The sequence below is a fragment of the Bufo bufo genome, chromosome 9 (genome assembly GCF_905171765.1).
Source record: "Bufo bufo chromosome 9, aBufBuf1.1, whole genome shotgun sequence".
Taxonomy (NCBI): domain Eukaryota; kingdom Metazoa; phylum Chordata; class Amphibia; order Anura; family Bufonidae; genus Bufo; species Bufo bufo.
This window is the reverse complement of record NC_053397.1, coordinates 163,814,333-163,838,250: the sequence shown is the minus strand read 5'-3', so window position 1 is coordinate 163,838,250 and position 23,918 is coordinate 163,814,333. Positions and strand designations below refer to the sequence as shown.

Here is a 23,918-nt window from a genome sequence, read left to right as displayed (position 1 = left end):
TGTAAGAGATCAGGGCTGCCAGGCAGAACCCCCCCCCCCCCCCCTCCCCAGTTTGAATATCATTGGTGGCCAGTGCGGGCCCCCCCCCCCCTTCCTCCCTCTATTGTAATAATTCGTTGGTGGCACAGTGTGCCCCCCCCGCCCCCCCCCCTTCCTCCCTCTATTGTAATAATTTGTTGGTGGCACAGTGTGCGCCCCCCCCCCCCCCTTCCTCCCTCTATTGTAATAAATCGTTGGTGGCACAGTGTGCGCCCCCCATTGGCCCCCCCTCCCTCTATAGCATTAACAACATTGGTGGCCAGTGTGCGGCCTCCCATCTACCCCCCCCCCCCCCCCCCCGATCATTGGTGGCAGCGGGTTACTAGCAATAGTACAATAGTAAAAGATTCATACTTACCTGGGAGCTGCGATGTCTGTGTCCGGCCGGGAGCTCCTCCTACTGGTAAGTGACAGTTCATTTAGCAATGCGCCGCACAGACCTGTCACTTAACAGTAGGTGGAGCTCCCGGCCGGACACGAACATCGCAGCAGCCGGTAAGTATGAATCTTCTACTATTGTACTATTGCTAAGTAACCATGGCAACCAGGACTGTAGTAGCGTCCTGGTTGCCATGGTTACCGATCGGAGCCCCAGCGATTAAACTGGGACTCCGATTGGAACTCCGCTGCCACCAATGATGGGGGGGGGGGGGGGAGATGGGAGGCCGCACACTGGCCACCAATGTTGTTAATGCTATAGAGGGAGGGGGGGCCGATGGGGGGCGCACACTGTGCCACCAACAAATTATTACAATAGAGGGAGGGAGGAGGGGGGGGCGCACACTGTGCCACCAACGAATTATTACAATAGAGGGAGGGAGGGGGGGGGGGGGGCGCACACTGTGCCACCAACGAATTATTACAATAGAGGGAGGGGGGGGGGCCGCACTGGCCACCAACCTATTATTACAATAGAGGGGGGGGGGGCGGGGCCGCACTGGCCACCAATGATATTCAAACTGGGGAGGGGGGGGGGGGGAGGGTCCGCCCCCTGCTGCCTGGCAGCCCTGATCTCTTACAGGGGGCCGTGATCAGCACAATTAACCCCTTCAGGTGCCGCACCTGAAGGGGTTAATTGTGCTGATCACGGCCCCCTGTAAGAGATCGGGTGCTGCCAGGCAGCAGGGGGCAGTCTTGTACACAGTTTGTAGTCACCATGGGAACGCTTCTGTGTTAGAATATACTGTCGGTTCTGAGTTTTCACGAAGTGAAAACTCAGCTTTGAAAAAGCTTTTATGCAGACGGATCTTCGGATCCGTCTGTATAAAAACTAACCTACGGCCACGGATCACGGACACGGATGCCAATCTTGTGTGCATCCGTGTTCTTTCACGGACCCATTGACTTGAATGGGTCCGTGAACCGTTGGCCGTGAAAAAAATAGGACAGGTCATATTTTTTTCACGGCCAGGAAACACGGATCACGGATGCGGCTGCAAAACGGTGCATTTTCCGATTTTTCCACGGACCCATTGAAAGTCAATGGGTCCGCGGAAAACGGCACAACGGTCGTGTGCATGAGGCCTTATTTTGAGCATCAGTTATTATCAGTTCCGTCAGAGACTCGTTATTTTAGACAGGAGGAAAAGTCTTGGGAGGAGTACTTATTTCTCCTGTCTTAAATAACAGATCTCAGAGATAATTGACAAAAACGTATAATAACGAATGCCCAAGACAATGTATCTGTGTTTAGGGTGCATGTAACCACGTCATGTTTCCTCCTTGCCGTCACCTGTGCACATATTGCACATATACATTTTGTTTCCAAATTTGATACTGCAGTCCCGAGAAACTTGCCTTTTTATCCATATGCAAATTAGGTTCTAATTGCACTGCGGATGGGCCGAGCCGCTCTGTGCAGCACAGCTCCTCCTCCACTTTTCCCTCCCACTCTAGCCTGATTGACAGGACCGGGCTTCACCGTACCGCTCTTGGCACTTACATTCAGGACAGTTACTTTGAATGTGCACATGTGCAGAAAAGCCCCTTGGCCTAGTCTGGTCTGAAGGAACTGTTCTGTGCATGTGCCAAATCCAAATTTCAGTCACAGGATTTGTGAGACAGGTGCAGTGATGCTGGGGAAGCATCCAATATGTGGGGTCTGTCTGTCTGGACATTGGCATTTTGTTGGTGAAAGATTCTCTTTATAAAGGGGTTTTCTGGGCAGCATGGCCCCTGAAACAGAAGATTCATACTTGCTTGCTCCATGTGGCTCTGGTCCTCCCCGCTGTCTCTGCTCTGGCCATCTTCTCGTCCTGGCACTGTTTACATCCGGCTGGCCATGGGCATGGTCACCCAGTCAATAACAGCGGTGACCTGCTGCGTGTGACCACAAAAGTCAGCCATTGGCTGGAGCGGCACATGTGACCATGCTCATAGCCAACCAGATTTGAACAGTGCCAGGATCAGAAGGTAAGAGCGGAGGAACAGAACAATGTGGAGCAGGTAAGTGTGATTATTCTTTTCCAGGGGCCATGCTGAAGGAACTTGTTAAATACTATTTACCGGAAAAACCCCTAAGGTGGCCAAGGCAAGTGTGTACTGCAGATAAAATGCGTATGTGTTGTCGTCTTGTAGGGATTAATTGAAATTATTCTTTTGCCATAGATCTGTGTCCATGTGCAAAATGGCAAGAAATGTCAGTATATTGGGAATTGCACCTTTGCGCACAATACTGAGGAAAAAGACATCTGGACATTTATGAAGGAGAACAAAGGTCAGTGAATGCAAATGTCTTCACAGGGATTAACAGTTACCATATAGACTAGAGCGCAAGCTCTGCAGTAGAGATGATAAATACAATTCTATTTCACAGCCTCTCAACCAGTCTACCTTTTGTTTCCTCACTACTTAGTTCTGGATCTACAGCTGCTGTTTGATTTATGTAATAAGAACGCCCTGGCAGAGAAACCTGGAAAGACAGCAACCGCATCTGGAGTCCAAAAAGAAGCTGAGAAACAGATTGTCATGCCAACAGATTATGCAGATCTTATGGTAAATAGATTTTTCCGCCTGGCTGATTTATTTAATGGAATATTATAAGGAATGTAGTATCACTCTTGATTTTAATCAACGTGGGAGTATAAGGGTTAACACCTAAGAGAAGAAAGCTATTATAAAATCAGTATTCAAATTATTCCCTACTCACAGGATAGAGGGTAGCTAACTGATTGGTGGGGGTCCCACCGCTGGGATCCCCAACGATCCAGAGAATGGGATCCCTGTTCCCCTTCCTGATGAGAGGCAGGCTGCACATGCTCACTGCTGCTCCATTCATTCTTTGTGGGACCACAGCTATTTCTGGTGGTCCCATAGATAATGAATGGAACGGCAGGGTGCTGCTACCTTGAAATAGTTGATCAGTCGTGGTGCTGGATGTTGGACCCCCCCACCAATCGGTATTGAGGGCCTGTCCTTAAGGATTGGCCATCAATATTAAAATCCTGGAATACCCCTCGAAGTTAAAATGTGGTAATATGGATAGAGATTCTGATAATAAACATTGGTTACAACTGGATTAAAGCTGAAAGTAGGCCATATTTTGGGGAAAAGGTCTTCTGATAATTTGGAAATGTTTATGGTTAATGTGATATATGCTTATGATGTATATAGGTGTTGAGAGGTCTGTTGGGGTAGAAGTTCCTCATATGCATGCTGGTCTTCTCTCCTAAAAGGCTGGTTTCCACTGCTATCTCTGTGGCAAGAACAGCAACAGCGAGAGGCAATGGCAGAAACACATCCAGTCTGAGAAGCATAAGGATCGTGTGTTCACCTTGGAAAGTGAAGATAGTTCTTGGAAATACCGCTTTCCAGCTGGGGAATTCAAGCTCTGTGAAAGGTTAGTGTGTTTACTTTATGTATTCAGGTAGAAGAAAGTACCAAAGGGTTTACATCCCTGTAGAGACGCCCTTTTTCCTGTTGGTCTCCAGATTCAGGCACGCTTTATTTTTATTTTTTTCTTTGATTTGCCCCTCCGTTCTCCTGCCACAGCCCCCGCTCCGTTTTGGCATTCAATATGTAAACCTGCAGTAAAGGTACAAGGCGGAGTATACCTCAGCACTCCTCAGAGGGTGTTGCCTTCTCCAAAGCAGTCCAATCAACACAGATCACTTCACAGCGATGCAGACTACATGTGAGCGCCATCTTTAACGACCATACATGTACGGTGGAGGTCCTGAAAGGGTTAAATAGTGACATTGTAACCGTAAAAGAAGCATAGTATTTGGTATATTATTGCATATCCATAATAAGAGGTCTGTTTCCTTGTTAATTATCTACTTGTTAAGTATAAGTTAATTACTTAGCTGGAGATCAGGAAATAATTACAATTTAAATATCTGCAAGAAGACTACATCCATCACTGCAGTCCGCTTCTTCCCCTACTGCTTGTCATCACAAAGAATGGTAACAAATCATGAGTGCTTAGTGCATTTTAAAAAGGTTATTACCATCTCAGACATTGGGGGCACATCGCTAGTCCCTCTGGGACACACACCTATGCTTAGTACGGAGCAGTCCAGGAGGGCACACTGCCCATAAGTGGCCACCCTCCAGTCATTCCTAATCGAGCGCTGAAAATAGTCGAGCTACATCCGTCAGCCGCATAGAAGTAAATGGAGTGGTGCCTCCTATTAATTCCAATGGGACTGCCTAAAATTGCCGGGCGTGCTACTCAGCTATTTTCAGCGTTCCCATAAATGAATGGAGGACAGCCATGCATGTGCAGGTCCTAGCAATATGCTCCCAATGTCTGAGATGGGAATAACCCTTTAATGTGTATATTTCTATACTTTTGTTGTAGCTACACTAATATATTGACTCATATAGAGTGTGACTTAATCTGTCTACATTAACTTATTGGTGTAGGAACTGTCACATCAATTAAAGGGGTTGTGCCGCAATAATTCCTTTTGTGCAGCTCCTACCTCTACGACTCCATCCTTTTGAATAAGGGCCCTTGGGCCCAGTGCTTGACTGGAGAGCAGACAAGCAAGTGCCGTCCTTCTCAGTAGACCTGAATGAGGATTTCCGTATTAGCCAGACTTGCTCACTTGACCGTTTTTAATAGAAAAAAAACTAAATGCCTCAATACACGAAGAATAATCGTGTAGAGGTATATTGTCTCACCCCAATATATATCAAAACACACTGTGGACCGGGTATACTATTAAAACATAACTTTTACTATAATTGTTTAAAATTGTAGACAACCAACAATTGCAGTGAGTGAACAAACAAAACCACCATCTCCTGAGGCTGCAGTATTATAATAAAGGGTAGGTCTTACCACTTCCGGAAGTATTCAGGTCAACCTCCGTTGTGTGACGTAAATATCCTAATGTTCGGTGGCAATAGGACACAAGTGACCAGTGCTCATGATGTCGGTGGCAGTGAGCAGTCAATCTCCTAATTAGCCCTGAGCGTAAACCCTGCCTAACAGACACAGAGCACCCGATACGGAACCTTTCCTGGTTATTGGGCCTAATCCCTACAAATGCCCTCACTAGAATGCCCTACATGCCATGTTTCGTTCCACCAACGGAACTCATCGGGGGATTTTAATAAAGTGAAGAGGAATACTGAAAAAACAAAAGAGAAACAAAAAAAACACAATGGTCTCTCAAAAACCTCCACATAAATTTCCACATGAAAGACAAGGAGATAATGCATCATCCCCTACTTACTAGTTCAAAGTCAAGGACAATGTTCTTGTAATGTGGAGAATATAGGCACGGTCAGTGATGGTCGTCCGTACCTGGTGTGGGGAAGTGTTCCTTGTTAAAATCATCCGGCTGTATCTGCCTCCCAGTGACCCGCCTCCCTTCAGCGTGTGCTGCTCGCGTGCGCTCCACGGCCATCGGAAGTAGGCATCACACGATCTCCCAGGCTGCCGGAAACCTAGTGAAGCGCTGCGCCGGCGTCTCTAGGCAACCGAGTGACGTCCGGACACAGCGCTCACTCGCTGTCAATGATATCTGACAGCTGTTTAACTGAACTGAATCGCCCCATAATAGATTTAAAAAGACAGGTACCACACGGTTTGTTAATGATAAAAATTACCAATAACTACAAATCGGAGAGGAGGGATTAATTACAAAGAACATCAAAGTTGATCAAATACCATGGCTAAATTAAAAGAATATTTATCATGGAACTAATAAAACACTGAAAAGAAGGGGAATGATAAATAGATCCTATGAGTTTGCTTATATGATTCAAATAAAGCAGCTAAAGTTCTGCTGCTCATTCAAACCAAAAGGGTGTACGGTTTTTACATCCACCTTGCCTCACATTGGAGAATTCTTCTATCCCAATCTCCTTGTCTTCCTAATGGTTTATTCTTCTCAATGCCCATTAAAGGAAAGACACTCTGTCTTAGGCCTCTTGCACACGACCGTATGGCTTTTTCAGTATTTTGAAATTAATGGTTCCGTATAAGGAACGCAAAAAAAGAACTTAAACAGAAAAAAAAGAGGACTTACCATCGTGTTCTGTCTCATGTCAGGCGAGAATGGAAGTGTCCCTTTAAATTATTGATGTCGCCAATATGCTCCCCAATTCTCCTCCTCAGCTCTCTAGTTGTTTTACCGACATACTCTTTTCTGCAGGAACATGTGAATTTATAAACCACCCCTTTAGATTTGCAGTTTATCAGGTCCCTGATTTCATACGTTCTATTAGCGTTGTTACTCTTAAAAGTTTTTCCATTATGCCCCATGACAGCACCTGTGAGAGATCCTCCCCCTTCCGTACAGAAAACAGGAACTTCCCAGATCTTTAACCCCTTAAGGACTCAGCACTATTTCACCTTAAGGATTTGGCCATTTTTTGCAAATCTGACCAGTGTCACTAAGTGCTGATAACTTTAAAACGCTTTGACTTATCCAGGCCATTCTGAGATTGTTTTTTCGTCACATATTGTACTTCATGACACTGGTAAAATGACGTAAAAAAAAAATCATTTTTATTTATAAAAAAATAAAAATTTTACCAAAAATTTCAAAAAAATTGCAAATTTCCAAGTTTCAATTTCTCTACTTCTATAATACATAGTAATACCTCCAAAAATAGTTATTACTTTACATTCCCCATATGTCTACTTCGTTTGGATCATTTTGGGAATATTTTATTTTTTGGGGATGTTACAAGGCTTAGAAGTTTAGAAGCAAATCTTCAAATTTTTCTGAAATTTTCAAAAACCCCATTTTTAGGGACCAGTTCAGGTCTGAAGTCACTTTGCGGGGCTCACATAATAGAAACCACCCAAAAATGACCCCATTTTATGACGTCATCGGCGCAGGCGCAGTGGAGATGTCTGAGCAGGGAAGCGGTCAGACATTCACTGCGCATGCGCCGAATACAGCCGCGCACGGCGCATGCGCGAGAATTCGTCCGCTGCGTCACACGGAGGATCGCATTCAGCAGGAGATGGGCGGGCTGGAGGGACGCGCTGGGCGGTGGCTGTGTATGAAGGTAGACGGAGCCTCTAGGTGCTAATGACGCCCACATAGCACCTAGAGGCTCATTAGCATATTTATAAAAGTTATTTTTTTAGCAAAACGGCTGCCCCAAAAGCTGTTATATTAGGATGGTTGGCCAGAGCAGACACTAGCGGATCGCTAGTGTCTGAGAGCTAATTATGTCATACGAAGTGATAGAGACCCTTTAACCCTTTAAGAATTAATGGGAAAATAGAGATACAATTTCAGAATGTCACTTTTTTGGCAGATTTTCCATTTTAATTTTTTTCCAGTTACAAAGTACAAAGCAAGGGTTAACAACCAAACTCAATATTTATGGCCCTGATTCTGTAGTTTACAGAAATACCCCATATGTGGTTGTAAACCGCTGTATGGGCACACGGCAGGGCGCAGAAGGAAAGGAATACTATACGGTTTTTGGAAGGCAGGTTTTGCTGGACTGTTTTTTTTTTACACCATGTCCCATTTGAAGCCCCCCTGATACAGTCCTAGAATAGAAACTCCAAAAAAGTGGCCCCATTTTAGAAACTACGGGATAGGGTGGCAGTATTGTTGGTACTAGTTTAGGGTACATATGATTTTTGGTTGCTCTATATTACACTTTTTGTGAGGCAAGATAACAAGAAATAGCTGTTTTTGCACTGTTTTTATTTACAACATTTATCTGACAGGTTATAGATCATGTGATATTTTTATAGACCAGGTTGTCACGGATGCGGCAATACCTAATATGTATACTTGTAAGTTTTACACAATGATTTCATTTTTGAAGCAAAAAAAAAATCATGTTTTTTCAGTTTTTGGGCTATTACCCTTGGGTAGGGTATGATTTTTGCAGGATGAGGTGACGGTTAGATTGGTACTATTTTGGTGGGCAAACGCCTTTTTGATCGCTTGCTGTTGTACTTTTTGTGATGTAAGGTGACAAAAAAATGGTTTATTTTGCACAGTTTTTATTTTTTACGGTGTTCATCTGAGGTGTTAGGTCATGTGATATGTTTATAGAGCCGGTCGATACGGACGTGGCGATACCTAATATGTATACTCCCCCCCCCCCCCCCCCCCCTCCTATTTTTTACCAATTTTTTACCAATTTTTTTTTACTTTATTTGGGGAAAATTACGTTTTCGTTTATTTTTACTTGAAACTTTAATTTTTTGGGGGGGAAACTTTATTTTTTCAACTTTTTTTTTCACTTTGGGACTTGAACTTTGGGGGGTATATTCCTTTACAATGCATTCCAATACTCCAGGGGGCTGGATCTCACAGGCTCTTCACCGGAAGGCAGCGCGATGCCTTCCTTAGACATCTTGTTGCCTTCCATGCCATCGGGTCCCCCCCACAGCCTCATGGGGACCCGATGGCACCGCCGCACAGCCGCCGCAACTGCAGGTCTGAATTGACCCCCCCCCCCCGGCGTTGTGACAGCGGGCATCCTGTTCCGATTAACACCCGCCGCGCCATGATGTACCGGTACGTCATGGGTCCTTAAGGACTCGGGGAAACATGCTGTCATGCGTCCCTAAGGGGTTAAATTGGTCCACTGCCTTCCACCACACTCTGGTCTTTCCTGTTTCCTGTCCAAGACAGGAGGAGTTCTTCTCAGGTCTGTTTTTTGGGGCTGCAGGACTTCTAGGGTTAAAAGGCTGAAACCTATTGGAGGTACCTGTCGGCGTAAGTCTCCACTAGGAGCCGCTGAGAAGCCCGGCGGTTTCCTTCTTCAGGGCAATGGGGGGGATGCCTGGGGCTGCCTCATTGTCCCTTGCCAGGCCGGCGAAGTTCGGCGTGAGGGGGGAGGAGTATCTCCTCCTCTCATTTGGCGGCAGGTAGAGTCTGGACGCGCACGTCGCGCCGGAAGTGACGCATGCGTTTCACCGGCCGGAAGGGGAGAAGCCTAAACATGGTGGGCGTGCGCGGCCCATTTGAAAAGGGAAACGCTGGCCAGCCAGCATGGAGGGAGCAGCGGCAAGCCAGATTTTTGACCGGACGGCCAGATCTTCCCTCCATTGTCCCCTTGAAGCAGCATCATGCAGGAAGAAGGGGAAGTTCAACTGCGCGCAGACATGCAGGAGCTGCATTCTGAATCCAGCACGGTACTCCTGGGGGTAAGAGGGGTTAACCCCCACCATCTCCCTTTGGGGAGTTTATTGTTATGGTAAGAATTAGACTGATTGGGGCTATTTATTAAATGCAGGTTAAAGAAGCCCCAAGGAAAGCTACCCACAAAACAAGAGCTAAAGAGTGTGGAATTTGCAAGCGAAAATAGAGCCCGTCCTACCCTAAGACATGTTGCCAACCTTCTCTGGATAAGTTAGTAGCAGAGGAGTCTCCATCTTTATTGCACAACGTCCAAGAGTTAGTTAAAAAGGAAGTTCGTTCTTCTGTGGAACATCTTAAAAAATCCCTGCCTAGCTCATCCAGACATAAGAAGGCTCAGACAATAGTGGAGGATAGTTTGGATTCTGAGTCTGAGGAGGAGGGCGCCATTGCAAGCTCAGATTCCTCCTCTGAAGATTTGACAGGGAAGCCGTTATTCAGAGTTGAGGATACGGATCTACTATTGAAAGTGGCTAGATCCACGATGAAGCTGGATGAAGAAAAGGAGTCCAGGTCTAGACCAGAACTCATGTTTGAAAGCCTGAAGCCAAAAAAGTCCTAGGGTGTTCCCCATTTAGGATTGTATCAAAGTCCTGATTAAGCGTGAATGGGAAAAGCCAGACAAAAAATTCTTTATCCCTAGGGCGGTTAAGAGAAAGTACCCCTTTGATGATGAACAAGTATCAGGTTGGCAGGAGGTACCCAGGGTAGATGCCCCTGTAGAAAAAAATTATAAAAAGTCAGCTCTTTCGTTTGAGGACTTAGGATTTCTTAAGGATCCAATGGACAAAAGGCAGACGCCTACTTAAGAAAAAATTGACAGGCGTCTACTACAAACCAAATATTGCAACTACTTCAGTGGCAAGGTCATTAAAAGTCTGGTTGGAGGAACTAGTCTCATATAGAGAACAAGACTCCTAGGGATCAGCTTCTGGAAGCTATCCCAACCATGTCCAGAGCAGTAGACTTTATTTCTGATGCCTCCGCTGATGCACTATCTGCTAGAGCGGCTGCTCTATCTAATTCAGCCAGAAGGGTCCCTATGGTTGAAAGGTTGGAAGGGCGATGTGGCATCAAAATCTAAGCTATGCGCCCTTCCTTGTCAAGGAAATTTTTTGTTTGGGTCAGCTTTAGACGACATTTTAGATAAGGCATCGGATAAGAAAAAAGGATTTCCAACGCCGTCCTTTCCTAAACAGGGGAAGCCATTTCGGTATAGCGAGAAAAAGAGGGGTTTTGGGGATCAAAGGAAAAGAGAATGGAGATCAGATAAATCAAAAAGCGTGCTGTTTAAATCCAGACCTCAGACTTTAAATTCCTCTCAGCAATGACGCCAGACCCCAGGTAGGCGGTCTTTCTTCGTTTTCTCCTGCCTGGCGAAATATTACCGTAAGGCTACCGCCATAAACCAACATTCTCCAAAACAGGTGGCTCTTATGGAAGAAATAAACAGCCCCCTGGCCAAAGCAGTCTCTGTACCAGTCCCAGAAAGCGAACAAGGAGAGGGCTTCTATTCAACCCTATTTTTGGTTCCCAAAACCAACTGTTCATTCCGACTGATAATAAATTTGAAGAACCTCAACCAATATCTGACGTACCAAAAGTTCAGGATGGAGTCAATATCCTCCACAGTCCTTCATCTGTTCCCCAACTGCGTGAGGGCCTCAATAGATATAAAAAATGCCTACTATAAATATAACATAAATTTTAAAAAAAAGTATACATATTGGGTATCGCCGCGTCCGTGACAACCTGGTCTATAAAAATACCACATCTAACCTGTCAGATGAATGTTGTAAATAACAAAAAATAAAAACTGTGCCAAATCAGCTATTTCTTGTTACCTTGCCTCACAAAAAGTGTAATATAGAGCAACCAGAAATCATATGTACCCTAAACTAGTACCAACAAAACTTCCACCCTATCCCGTAGTTTCTAAAATGGGGTAACTTTTTTTGGAGTTTCTACTCTAGGGGTGCATCAGGTGGGCTTCAAATGGGACATGGTGTCAAATAGTGCTACATAGTAGTGTCCTATTGCATTTTTTCTTCGTTTTCCAGCATTTAGCCTCATTGAGAAATCGATGTTTTATTCAGCTGCTGCCCCGTGCTTTAAGTCAGGCTTGAAGTCAAGGGGGCAGCGGCCTAGTCGTCTCCAATCCTGCTCTCCCCGCCTCCCGCCGCCTTGATTAAAACGCCGCATCTCAGTGCCGGGACCGCGCTCTCAGCCCGCATGCGCAGTAAAGGGCTGCTGTAGCGCGATTCCGGCTCGTACACTCAGCCGGCTTCAGTCTCGCTACAGCGCATGCGCCTGCTCTGTATGCGCAGGTAGAGAAGATGCCGGGCGCGAGTATGTAAGGCTGGCGGGCGCATGCGCTGTAGCCGGCTGAGTGTACGAGCCGGAGCCGGGATCGCGCTACAGCAGCCCTTTACTGCGCATGCGGGCTGAGAGCGCGCTCCCGGCACTGAGATGCGGCGTGTCAATCAAGGCGGCGGGAAGAGCAGGATTGGAGACTACTAGGCCGCTGCCCCCTTGACTTCAAGCCTGACTTGAAGCACGGGGCAGCAGCTGAATAAAACATTGATTTCTCAATGAGGCTAAATGCTGGAAAACGAAGAAAAAGTGCAATAGGACATTACTATGTAGCACTATAAGGTACTCTGAACAGCTTAATAAGCGATTTTTTTGGTGACAAGTTCCCTTTAACTGTTGCAGTCACTATTGACCATGGTATCTAAGGGGTTAAATGGCTAGTATTGTGGTTCTCTCAGATGGTGGCAGTAGCCTCGCTGTCAGTCACAGCCAGGCTCCCATGGTAACTGCACAGTCCCAGCATTTCTTGTAGGCAGATTGGGCCCCCTTGTGCCAAGTTGTCGATAGAACCAGTCCACTTGTCTTTCTGCTGCAATAAAATAAAAACTAATAGACGAGTCAAAGTAATTATTATTTTTTCTTTATAAATGCATATTTTATCTAATTTCACCATAGGTATGAGGAGACACAGAGTTGCCCGCATGAAAACAACTGCCCTTTTGCTCATGGAACAGAAGAACTGGCAGAATGGCATGAACGCAGAAAATTGCTACAGTACAAAGTTTCCAAAGCCCGTAAAGACATGTTACTGGAGCCCAGCGACTCTGACTTTGGCAAATACTCCTTCATTATGCAAGATCTGGCAGAAGGATCTGAGGAGAAAGGGACTGCAGAATTACAGTAAAACCGAAAAGTATTCATATCACCTGTATAAGACATGGGATGTGGGATTAAATTGTAACGCTGGATTACTACCATCACACAATGTATCTGTAACTCTAGGCCATCACTTCTTCCCAGTTCATATTTTGAGAAGTAAGTTTCCCCAAAGAATTTAGTGCAATCAAAGAGTCTGCAGGACTGAAACATTCTATTTTATGTATTAATAATTATGATATTTCCAACAATGTTTGGTGCGGCATCGCCAGATATTCCAGATTTTGTTTCTATGAATGAGAAATTGTGTAACTTCTACTCAATGTATTATATTTAGTTATCACTTGGTAGCGGAACAGCTCAGTAATTTTAAAGAGGTTTTTGGGGCTTTTAACAATGACCTATCCGTAGGATGGGTCATTGATATCAGATCGGCTCGGGTCCGAAACCCGGCACCCCTGCCAATCCGCTGTATGAGAATACTGCCATCTCGTGTCTCTTTTTCTGCTTGCTGACTTAGAAGCAGTGAGCAGGAAGAGAGACGGGAGACGACACTTGCCTTCTCTTCATACTGCTGATCGTGGGGGGTGCCAGGCGTTGGACCCCTGCTTATCTGATATATATGACTTATCCTGAGGATAGGTCATCAATATTAAAAGCCTGGAAAACCCCTTTAATACTGTGTTAACTATATGGCTGTCAAAATAAAAGACCGTAATTCTATTTAAAGGGCTTCTCCAAGAATGTTTTAAAATGGCAGCATGCAACCTTTCGTAGTATGTGAGTGGGACTGATTGCCACCAATTGCTGATGTGCTCAGGGGGTGAGGGAGTGGAGCCTCATTACACACTACACTGCTCTACAATAGATGGTAATGATGCGATTCTGCTTATGATGGGCCATAATGGCTGAGCAGCCTAAGGCCTCATTCACATCTCCATCAAGGAGATCCATCCTCCTGATCCAGCACAAATGCCGTCTGTCGGCCGGACAAACAAACTGTTGCATGTCCGACCAGAACCTGGCATTTATGCCAGAAAGCAGCCAGATCTCATTACAGTATATTGAACTAGAGAATCCTGCACAGCCAGATCCGGCAAAACCCGTCAGGCTGTTCTCTGCTGGATGGAGATATGAACAAGACCTAACAGGAATGTTCACCAGTGTGTAGTATATACAAGTGGTAGTGAGGCCTCACCCCCCTAGGCAGCTCTGCAAAGAAGGCAACCAGCCCTGCTCACATTCTAAGACAGGTTGCTTGAGGCCATTTTTAATTGAAATATTTAAGTGGACAAGATACTATAACATATAATTTAGTTCACAATTGCGCTACTAAATTTCTCCATTTTTAAATCCCAAAAAAAAGGGAACTTTGAGAGAATGTCTACTTGTAAGCTGGAGAAATTTTGGCTAATAGTCCAGTAAAAATGTAGGTCCAGACCACTTTCATATATGGAGCTATCACTGAAATATTACAGCCATCACAGCGCCGGTGCCTGCACGCAATAGTGCGGGTGCAATGTATTAACTGGCATTGAAGTATAACTTTTATCGCTCCTGAGGAAACTTGGGGTGTTATGTCCACGTTGAAACGCGTCGAGCAAATGTATTATTGAGATAGAGCTCCCTAGGCAGGGCAGTGACACTGGTATCGTTCCACTGCTATATACTGGTTCTACTCATCAGACGATTGCTTCCATCCACCGACTAGTATAGGGCACTAATATAGGGATGGATACATAATGGCAACTAGTCTGTTATTTTGACTCCCTGCCCTTTGTGGCCGTTACAGTAAGTCCTAGGTTTGCTGGTACTCTCTAATACAGATGATACAGGTGAGCATACCCTAGGCTGTTTGTCAGGTTACCCCATATGTAGATGGCATTCGATTAAGTCCCTCTCTACATTTTGTGTTTCCTGTTTGCCTGGTTTTTAACTTGATATATTTACCCCTTTTAATTATTGACTTTAATAAAACTTGATTTTTGTTTTTGTTGTGAACGTTCTATCAGGCTGAGATTATAGTATTTTCTTCTGAACGTATATCACCCGAAAAATTTGTGCTCTGTTATTTTGAGAGAGCCCTTATCGGGCTAGTAGATTGTGTTTCCATTGAGAAGTGGGCACAAAATAGATTTCTGTTACACATCTACAAGCAGGGGGTGGGGGGCTCAGAGCGCAGCATTTATGTTGGGCATATTACATATTGGATAACTAATAATAACGAGCATTTGGCTAACGGCTATCTCTCCACGAACACTGATTCTCTGTATGATGTCAATGGGGATATGGAGAAACCACTGTGAAAGAACATTGTTTTCACCTGTGAACAAAAGGTATGTCCAAGGAGAGTCTGGAGGTCATCATAGACATCAGATCTGTCAGGTATATATAATATTAATCTAATGTTTATGGCCAGCCATGTAGGAAATGTTTCATTTGTAACTCATGATTACTAGGAAATTATCCTCAGCAATTTTGACCAGCTTTAGGCAAATGACTACAAAATTACTGAAACTGCATGGCAAATTAATCGGTGAATTCAGAGGACTAGGAGTCTGCCATATTCTCTGGAGGCTCTTAATTTTTTCTCCCAGGCTGTGAGCTGTGCGCTGCGATTGGCCAGCGCTGCAGCCTAGGAGAAGGAGACGCCACAGAACAAGGGCAGACCCGCCTACTATAACTTAAGAAGCAAAGGTACCGGAGCCGAGAACGGAGCGGCGCTTGGGGATAATAGTAAGTGCAGTGAGATCCCCGGGCGCCGCTCTATATGGCAGCATACTCAGTTAACATCGTTTATACAGGTGAAAGGTCCTCTTTAATATAACTGCTCAGCAGTTTTTGTGCCATTTAGCTGTGATATTACAGCAAATCTGTCCCTCTCATATGCTGTGGTGACAGATCAGTTTAAAATGAGAATATTTTGGTTGCTTTTTTTTTATTAAGTTCAGTATATAAATAGTGTAATAGTGTGCCTAAGCTCCCTCCTAGTGCTGGCTGCAGACCGAATTGTTTGGGTGCAGTGAATTTGGGGCTTGGAGTAAAAAATAAAAAAGAGCACCAACCTCTAAAGATATATAAAGAATTCTAATTTTGATTTATAAGAGAAAATGGTGTTTAAGGGTTGACACATTAAATATTAATGTCTACAGCCTATTTGTTTTTTACAGTTAAATGAGAAGCATACAGTCAGGTCCATAAATATTGGGACATCGACACAAGTCTAACATTTTTGGCTCTGTACACCACCACAATGGATTTGACATGAAACAAACAAGATGTGCTTTACCTGCATACTGTCAGCTTTAACTTGAGGGTATTTACTTCCAAATCAGGTGAACGGTGTAGGAATTACAACAGTTTGCATATGTGCTTCCCACTTGTTAAGGGATCAAAAGTAATGGGACAGAATAATCATAAATCAAACTTTCACTTTTTAATACTTGGTTGAAAATCCTTTGCAGTCAATTACAGCAATTGAAGTCTGGAACGCATAGACCTCACCAGACGCTGGGTTTCATCCCTGGTGATGCTCTGCCAGGCCTCTACTGCAACTGTCCAGTTCCTGCTTGTTCTTGGGGCATTTTCCCTTCAATTTTGTCTTCAGCAAGTTAAATGCATGCTCAATCGGATTCAGGTCAGGTGATTGACTTGGCCATTGCATAACACTCCAAAGAGTTCTGAAGCCTTTGGCTGAATATGAGCAGATAATATTGCCCGAAACACTTCAGAATTCATCCTGCTGCTTTTGTCAGCAGTCACATCAATAAATACAAGAAAAACAGTTCCATTGGCAGCCATACATGCCGACGCCATGACACTACCACCACCATGCTTCACTGATGAGGTGGTATGCTTAGGATCATGAGCAGTTCCTTTCCTTCTCCATATTCTTCTCTTCCCATCACTCTGGTACAAGTTGATCTTGGTCTCATCTGTCCATTGGATGTTGTTCCAGAACTGTGAAGGCTTTTTTAGATGTCATTTGGCAAACTCAAATCTGGCCTTCCTGTTTTTGAGGCTCCTCAATGGTTTACATCTTGTGGTGAACCCTCTGTATTCACTCTGGTGAAGTCTTCTCTTGATTGTTGACTTTGACACACATACACCTACCTCCTGGAGAGTGTTCTTGAACTGGCCAACCTTTGTGAAGGGTGTTTTCTTCACCGGGGAAAGAATTCTTTGGTCATCCACCACAGTTGTTTTCCGTGGTCTTCCAAGTTCTTTTGGTGTTGCTGAGCTCACTGGTGCGTTCCTTCTTTTTAAGAATGTTCCAAACAGTTGTTTTGGCCACACCTAATGTTTTTGCTATCTCTCTGATGGGTTTGTTTAGTTTTTTTTGTGCCTAATGATGGCTTGCTTCACTGATGGTGACAGCTCTTTGGATCTCATCTTGAGAGTTGACAGCAACAGATTCCAAATGCAAATAGCACACTTGAAACGAACTCTGGACCTTTTATCTGCTCATTGTAATTGGGATAATGAGGGAATAGCACACACCTGGCCATGGAACAGCTAAGAAGCCAATTGTCCCATTACTTTTGGTTCCTTAGCAAGTGGGAGGCACATATACAAACTGTTGTAATTCCTATACCGTTCACCTGATTTGGATGTAAATACCCTCAAATTAAAGCTGACAGTCTGCAGTTAAAGCACATCTTTGTTTCATTTCAAATCCATTGTGGTGGTGTATAGAGCCAAAAATGTTACAATTGTGTCTGTCCCAATATTTATGGACCTGACTGTATGTTGGGCCATCGTAAATTCAGATTTGTACAGCAGAAAGTGTTTTTTCTTTTGTCATTTTCCAATGTAGATTTGCTTGGAGAAGACAGCTATCCCCAAATGTTGGACGAATGCTTGTTTGGCCAACAGTTATCTTTCTTGATCCTCCCATACATATGCGGGCTAACCCGAGAATGCATATTTAGAAGAGAGAAAACCTGCTGCAGCAGTTTATCTCCTGAGAACAAAAGGATTGAGCAGTTGAGTTCCAACTTGTCCGATCTTTATCTCCCCTTTGAGGGAGAGTTGGGAGGCCAGTCACATAAGAAACACAACCTATTTTTGTATTGTGTGTTTTGTTTTTTGTTTTTTGGATCTCCGGGAATGTGGGTTCACAGAACTGTGCTCTTATGTTTTTTTTTCCTAGTATAATTTTCAGATTCAGAATCGGGGATTGGTTGTAATGTTAGGTTATGTCTACACTGAGTATTTTTTCCACTAGGGAAAACCACCACAGAAACTGACTGAAATCCGAGGCTGACGCTTGGGTTTCGGCTGCAGTTTTGCATTTTTCACTCAGTGGGGCTAATCCGTGTGATAACACACTGGTTGGCGGTGGTTTCTGGACAGAAACTGAACTAAGAATGGACACGTCCGATCTTGATGTTTTCTGGAAACCTGCACAGAAATGATCTGCAGCCATATAGATGAAAACACGGACTCCCATTGACAACAGTGGGAGGAGGTTTTCACAGCAGAATTGGTACACTCAAACCACTGTGTGAACGAGCTCTAGAGGAGCCGAAACACAGTAGATGTATGTCAATCAAACCAACCATTTTGGCATGACTGGTTGACTTTGTAATATGTATAGGCATGTCCTGATTCTCCCCGGCTGGCACATGTTTGGGCAAAGAATTATTGTGCATGGTGGATTTTAGTATTCCCTGATCATTTATTCCCACGGGACATAAGCTGTTACCAGAGATGTTCGGCAGTTTGCTTATTCCCCTTTCTCCATTAAAGGCACAGACACCTGTAGCAGAGTGTGCATATGGGGTGTCGGAGGAACAGCTCTCAGCTGAATGAGACAACGCCTTACAACTGCTGGGGCGTGAGCATGATCCACACTTAAGAATCAGTGGATTTCCTTGTATTCTTGTTGGTATTTAGTGAGGGACCTAAATAGAATTGTACATATAGAATATTTGAAGGTACAGTAAGTTATAAAAGTGTCAAAGTGAAAAAATTATAATTATGAATCGGTATATGTGTGATGGTTGTGGAAGGGAGGAAGTACAGGTAAAGTCTTAATTATGGCAGACAGTACTTTGAAGGTAGATTTTTGGGGTTCCAATGATGCATGATGAATGCTTGTATGAAATGCTTATTCTTTCTGTGGTTATTTGCAATATTCGCTATTTGACAGCTTTATGCTGACTTGGCATGAAACAGACTTGCGCTCCTTAATACACTACTATTAGTATGATAAGGATAGGAGAAATCAGAAAAGCCTCTCGTCTGAGGTTGTAGTACGTGGGAGCGCAGCCGCAGCATCAAAATTATTGCCTTCAGCCTCCTTTTTGAGATCCATGCATGGTACGATGTTAATTCAGGAGTGCGACCATGTCAACGCAGTGCGGGGAATTTATCACAGGTAGTGCAAGGTCTTATAGCAACCACTCAGTCTTCAATGTTTCAGTACATCTGTATGTAAGGAAAAATGTATACCGTACTTATCGTTTTCAAATGCAAATAGGTAGCAGACATGTGCAACAGTATAGGCATATAGCCGCATGAGAACCCCGGCTAGGGGAGCTTGTATAGTAAATATTTAGCTTGCCTTTTATTTAATGAACTGTTCTTTTTCCAAATAGGGAATCCTTATTCATAGATTAAAAATAGAAAAAGATGGCGCTGCCCCCTGCGCCTTGGTAACCCTAGGGCGAGCATGAAGATATTCTGGTGGTCGGCTTTCCTTGTTACATGCTAGTCTCCTGTCAATTGTCCTGGATACACAGAATAAAGAACTCCACTATATATTTATATAGTATATTCTATTATGCATGGCCATTCCATTGTATCGCTGCTTGTGCCATTTCTGGAGTCCTAATGGAGTGTCGATAACTAGTAGTATTGCAGCTTTGTGTATGTCTAGTGACCTCGGTGTGGTTATTGATGTATAAGGGCCTATGCACATCTCACTAAAGGGCCGGGGAGCGTTAGAAGACCTGGATGATTTCAGGTACTCCCATTTACATACAAGAAGAAATGTATTTGATGTGGTCTTTGTACCTGAGGTGACAAAACCTAAAATATATTTCATGGCTAAAGTCTAAGTGTGTCCTTGAGGTATAAAGTCTAATTTTACGGGCCCATTAGCCAGTATGTGTGTATGTATAAGACACTCCTACATTTGCCTCTTATGCAATTGGTGTACTTACTATGCAAATCACAGTTTGCTAGGGGTTATCTGTATATTATTAATAAAGCTTGTTGACATTCGCACTGAATTTGCTGCTACACTGTAACGGCGGTCCCAGAGACTACATTTACAGTAGTGTTTGTCTAGATCCATCGCCTCAATGGAGGAGATCTGCATATTTCAAACTAGGCATATAACTCATTCCCTGGACAGGCAACTTTCAGTTCACTATTCATGAAACTCTTGAACAACTGGGCTTCTAGGCTTCCAAATAGCTTGAAGACTTTTTCTAGTTCTGGACAACCCCTTTAATATTTTATTTTATATAAATTACTGGAGGTACATACACAATGTTATGCACGATTACTGCAAGGATCCACAGTTGTGTGATCAGATCACTTTAATACTGATTAATGGTAAAGCCATTCATTCAAAGAATCTTTGATACTATGATACTAAATGAATAAACATAACGTGGGTCATTTTTCAACGACTAAGGGTACTTTCTCACTAGCGTTTTTCTTTTCCGGCGCTGAGTTCCGTCCTAGGGGCTCAAATCCGGAAAAGAACTGATCAGTTTTATCCCAATGCATTCTGAATGGAGAGTAATCTGTTCAGGATGCATCAGGATGTCTTCCGTTCAGTCTTTTTGACTGATCAGGCTTTTCAGAAAAACGTAGCATGTTGTATTTTTACCTCCGGCCAAAAATCCTGAACACTTTGACTGAACGCCGTATCCAGTCTTTTTCCCATTTACTTGCATTAACGCCGGAACCGGCGCTGTGTGTTCAGTCAAACCGGATCTGGCTTTTGCATGTTAAACCCGAAAAATGTGAAAAAAAAGTTTAAGTCCAGAAATGGCGGATCTGTTTTTTCCAATGCATTTTTTCATTGTGATAAAAATCCTGATCAGGATTCAAATGTAATCAGTTTTGACACGTTTTTCCGGATCTGGCGGGCAGTTCCGGTGTCTGAATTGAACGCCGGATTAAAACAACGCTAGTGTGAAAGTAGCCTAATGATGCGCTTAATTTATGGCTAGACCCAGACCTGAATTACACGTGTCCTCTTGCAGTCCGTGTGCCTAGATTGAAATCTACTCCAGCTTGTAACTGGTGTAGATTTTAAAGTGTTTCTGTCACCCCACAAAACTCTTTTTTTTTTTTTTTTTTTTTTTTGGATAGTTATATTCCTTATAGCGCGATATAGGAGAATATAATAGTCTTACTTACTTTCATGCGGCCGATTCTTTAGAAAACGAAGTTTTATAATATGCAAATCAGGGCTCTACCAGCAAGTAGGGCGTCTACTTGCTGGTAGCCGCAGCAGAAATCCGCCCCCTCCTCTTGTTGATTGACAGGGCCAGCCGTGATCTCCTCCTCCGGCCGGCCCTGTCAGTATTTCAAAAATCGCGCGCCTCTGGTCATTCGGCGCAGGCGCTCTGAGATGAGGAGGCTCGTCTCCTCAGCACTCCCTCAGTGCGCCTGCGCTAATGACCTCACTGAAAGAGAAGACGTCATCGGCGCAGGCGTACTGAGGGAGTGCTGAGGAGACGAGCCTCCTCATCTCAGAGCGCCTGCGCCGAATGACCAGAGGCGCGCGATTTTTGAAATACTGACAGGGCCGGCCGGAGGAGGAGATCACGGCTGGCCCTGTCAATCAACAAGAGGAGGGGGCGGATTTCTGCTGCGGCTACCAGCAAGTAGACGCCCTACTTGCTGGTAGAGCCCTGATTTGCATATTATAAAACTTCGTTTTCTAAAGAATCGGCCGCATGAAAATTAAGTAAGACTATTATATTCTCCTATATCGCGCTATAAGGAATATAACTATCCAAAAAAAAAAAAAGAGTTTTGTGGGGTGACAGAAACCCTTTATTTGTCATGTACACCAGTAAACAGACATAAGTGATGGTGAATATGACAGGGGAGATGGCCCACACAACTCCCACTTTCAGAATGTGGCATGGGCAACGTAAAGATGCCACATGCGCCTATATTTTAGATGCAGTGGCATTTAAAAAGTTGCAAACTGTGTTTTGTTTTTTACACCAGTTTCTGTCATGGGGGGCATAGTAAATGACTCCTAATGTGTCCAACTTTAAAAAACTGTTCTGCCATCATCTTTTCTTCCTATACACATGCAGGCTTGGCTTAGCTGGACTGGGAGAGGGGAAATAAACCACAGGCAGTGGTGTATGTCCCTTGGGAACATAGGACTGAAATCAACACACCCTACCCTCCTTTCCCTGAAACTGCCATACATGTTATAGATGGTTGTCCGGTCATGCCAGGTTCGGCTGTCATTCCTCTGTGTATGCCGCACGTCTGTTGAGTGTACGAAGTGTTATTACCATACGTGTCATATTTAATATCTGTGCATCCCTCAGCCAGAGATAACTGACACCAAAGCACTAATCCACCTTCTATTGCATTGCTATTGGCAATGAATCACCCACCCAAGTTATGTATTTCTGATGGGTTTCCTAAAAGTATGATTGTCGCAAAATTTAGTTTCATGGATCATGTTATTCCTATTAGGACTGGTAGAGAAGTACTAGATAACTCATCAGGATTTAATGTAGACCATCAATAAGGCCGTCTGTGGCGTGCAGTTACCTATATGTCACTTATTCTGTGACCGCATTTCAGTCCTGTTAGGCTTATTTTGAAGCCTGTGGTGAAAGGTACCAAGGTTTGGACCATAAACATGATTTCAGTGCCTTGGAGCCAACGTACGTTTCATTCACCTGCTGACAACCTTTTATAATTTACCCTTTCTCTTTTGTAATGAGAATTCTGCATGTTCTGTGTGATTTTTCTCCTTAAATCTACTTTACGCAGTGTATTTCTATCACTTAAATTCATGTGGGGACATTAAACAGTATAGTATTGACCATTCTGCAGATGATAGAAAAGTGTTCTGTCTCTTGCTAAATGGACAGTGGAAAACTTATTCCAGACAGTGTCTTTTTATCTGCATTCATCAATAAAAAAAAATATTTTGTATGATTTTAGTACTTCATTGTTTCATAAGCCCCAGATACACACTACACATTTAGCATATGTAAAAGCATAAAGGTAAAAAGGGCGGTCTACCAGGACCAAAAATGTCTACATAAGAACAAGGCAGACAGGACAGAGCCTCTAACCATCCAATGTTCCTTCAACAATCTATGTGAAGTTTACTAGTGGTATTCTAAGATGGTTGCCAGAAGTAAAGAAAAAAGAGAAACCATAATGACACTGGTTGCCAGAAGGACATCTTGTATTTGCAATCAAGCGTGAAAGGGCTGAACCAGGTGGACCATTCCCAAGTAAAACAACAAATATAACGATTAACAAGACTGGTAGAAAGCAAGAAAGAAGAGCAAATTCTGTCACAGAAGAAGGTATAGAAAGGAAAGAACGCTAGGTTCACAAAGCAAAATCCACCACAGAAAAAATGTTTTGAATGTTTTTGAGTAAAGTTTTTCTGCTTTTCCTTGACTTTTATGAAAAATTACAATCGCTCTGCTTCAAAGAGCTAACGTGCCACCTCTCTGGCATTTTTTTCAAATCAGCACAAGGTGTGCACATTTTTTACATTGAGGTCAATGGGACGCTGTTAATGACATTCCTAAAGTGAATTATACAGCAAAAATGTTTTCCACTGCTAAATCAGTGGCAGAGTTTGGTAAAAATTATGCAAAGAAGAGGGAAAAAATGGAGGTTGGAGGGAGAAAAAAGTGAAGGGATATGAGAATGTATAGGTATGCTCCTGAGTAAAGTCTGAAAGTCTTGTGAGCTTCTGAAGTGAATCCAAAACTGCAATAACTATTTGGTGGCTCTCAAAATGGTGATCGCTGGCCTACAGAGAAGATCAGGAATAGGTGTAGCATGGGCAGCGTAGAATCTAATGTACAAATGGGCTTCCTTCTTTTTAGCACCCATTTGGAGAAGTTCTGATGCAAAGTGGAAGTA

The 23,918-nt window shown here is 43.7% G+C and overlaps 1 protein-coding gene across 3 annotated transcripts in view; it reads left to right on the top strand.

Annotated features, from left to right (window-relative positions):
- ZC3H7B (zinc finger CCCH-type containing 7B) overlaps positions 1-14,162 on the top strand; it is a 139,745-nt gene extending 125,583 nt beyond the window's left edge. For all 3 annotated transcript variants that reach the window (XM_040406791.1, XM_040406792.1, XM_040406794.1), the window contains 4 exons: positions 2,647-2,755; positions 2,894-3,033; positions 3,714-3,877; positions 12,606-14,162. In XM_040406791.1, coding sequence (XP_040262725.1) covers positions 2,647-2,755; positions 2,894-3,033; positions 3,714-3,877; positions 12,606-12,834 — 642 coding nt within the window. In that variant the 3' untranslated portion in view covers positions 12,835-14,162. The remainder of the gene's footprint in view (positions 1-2,646; positions 2,756-2,893; positions 3,034-3,713; positions 3,878-12,605) is intronic.
- Positions 14,163-23,918: the final 9,756 nt, after the last annotated feature.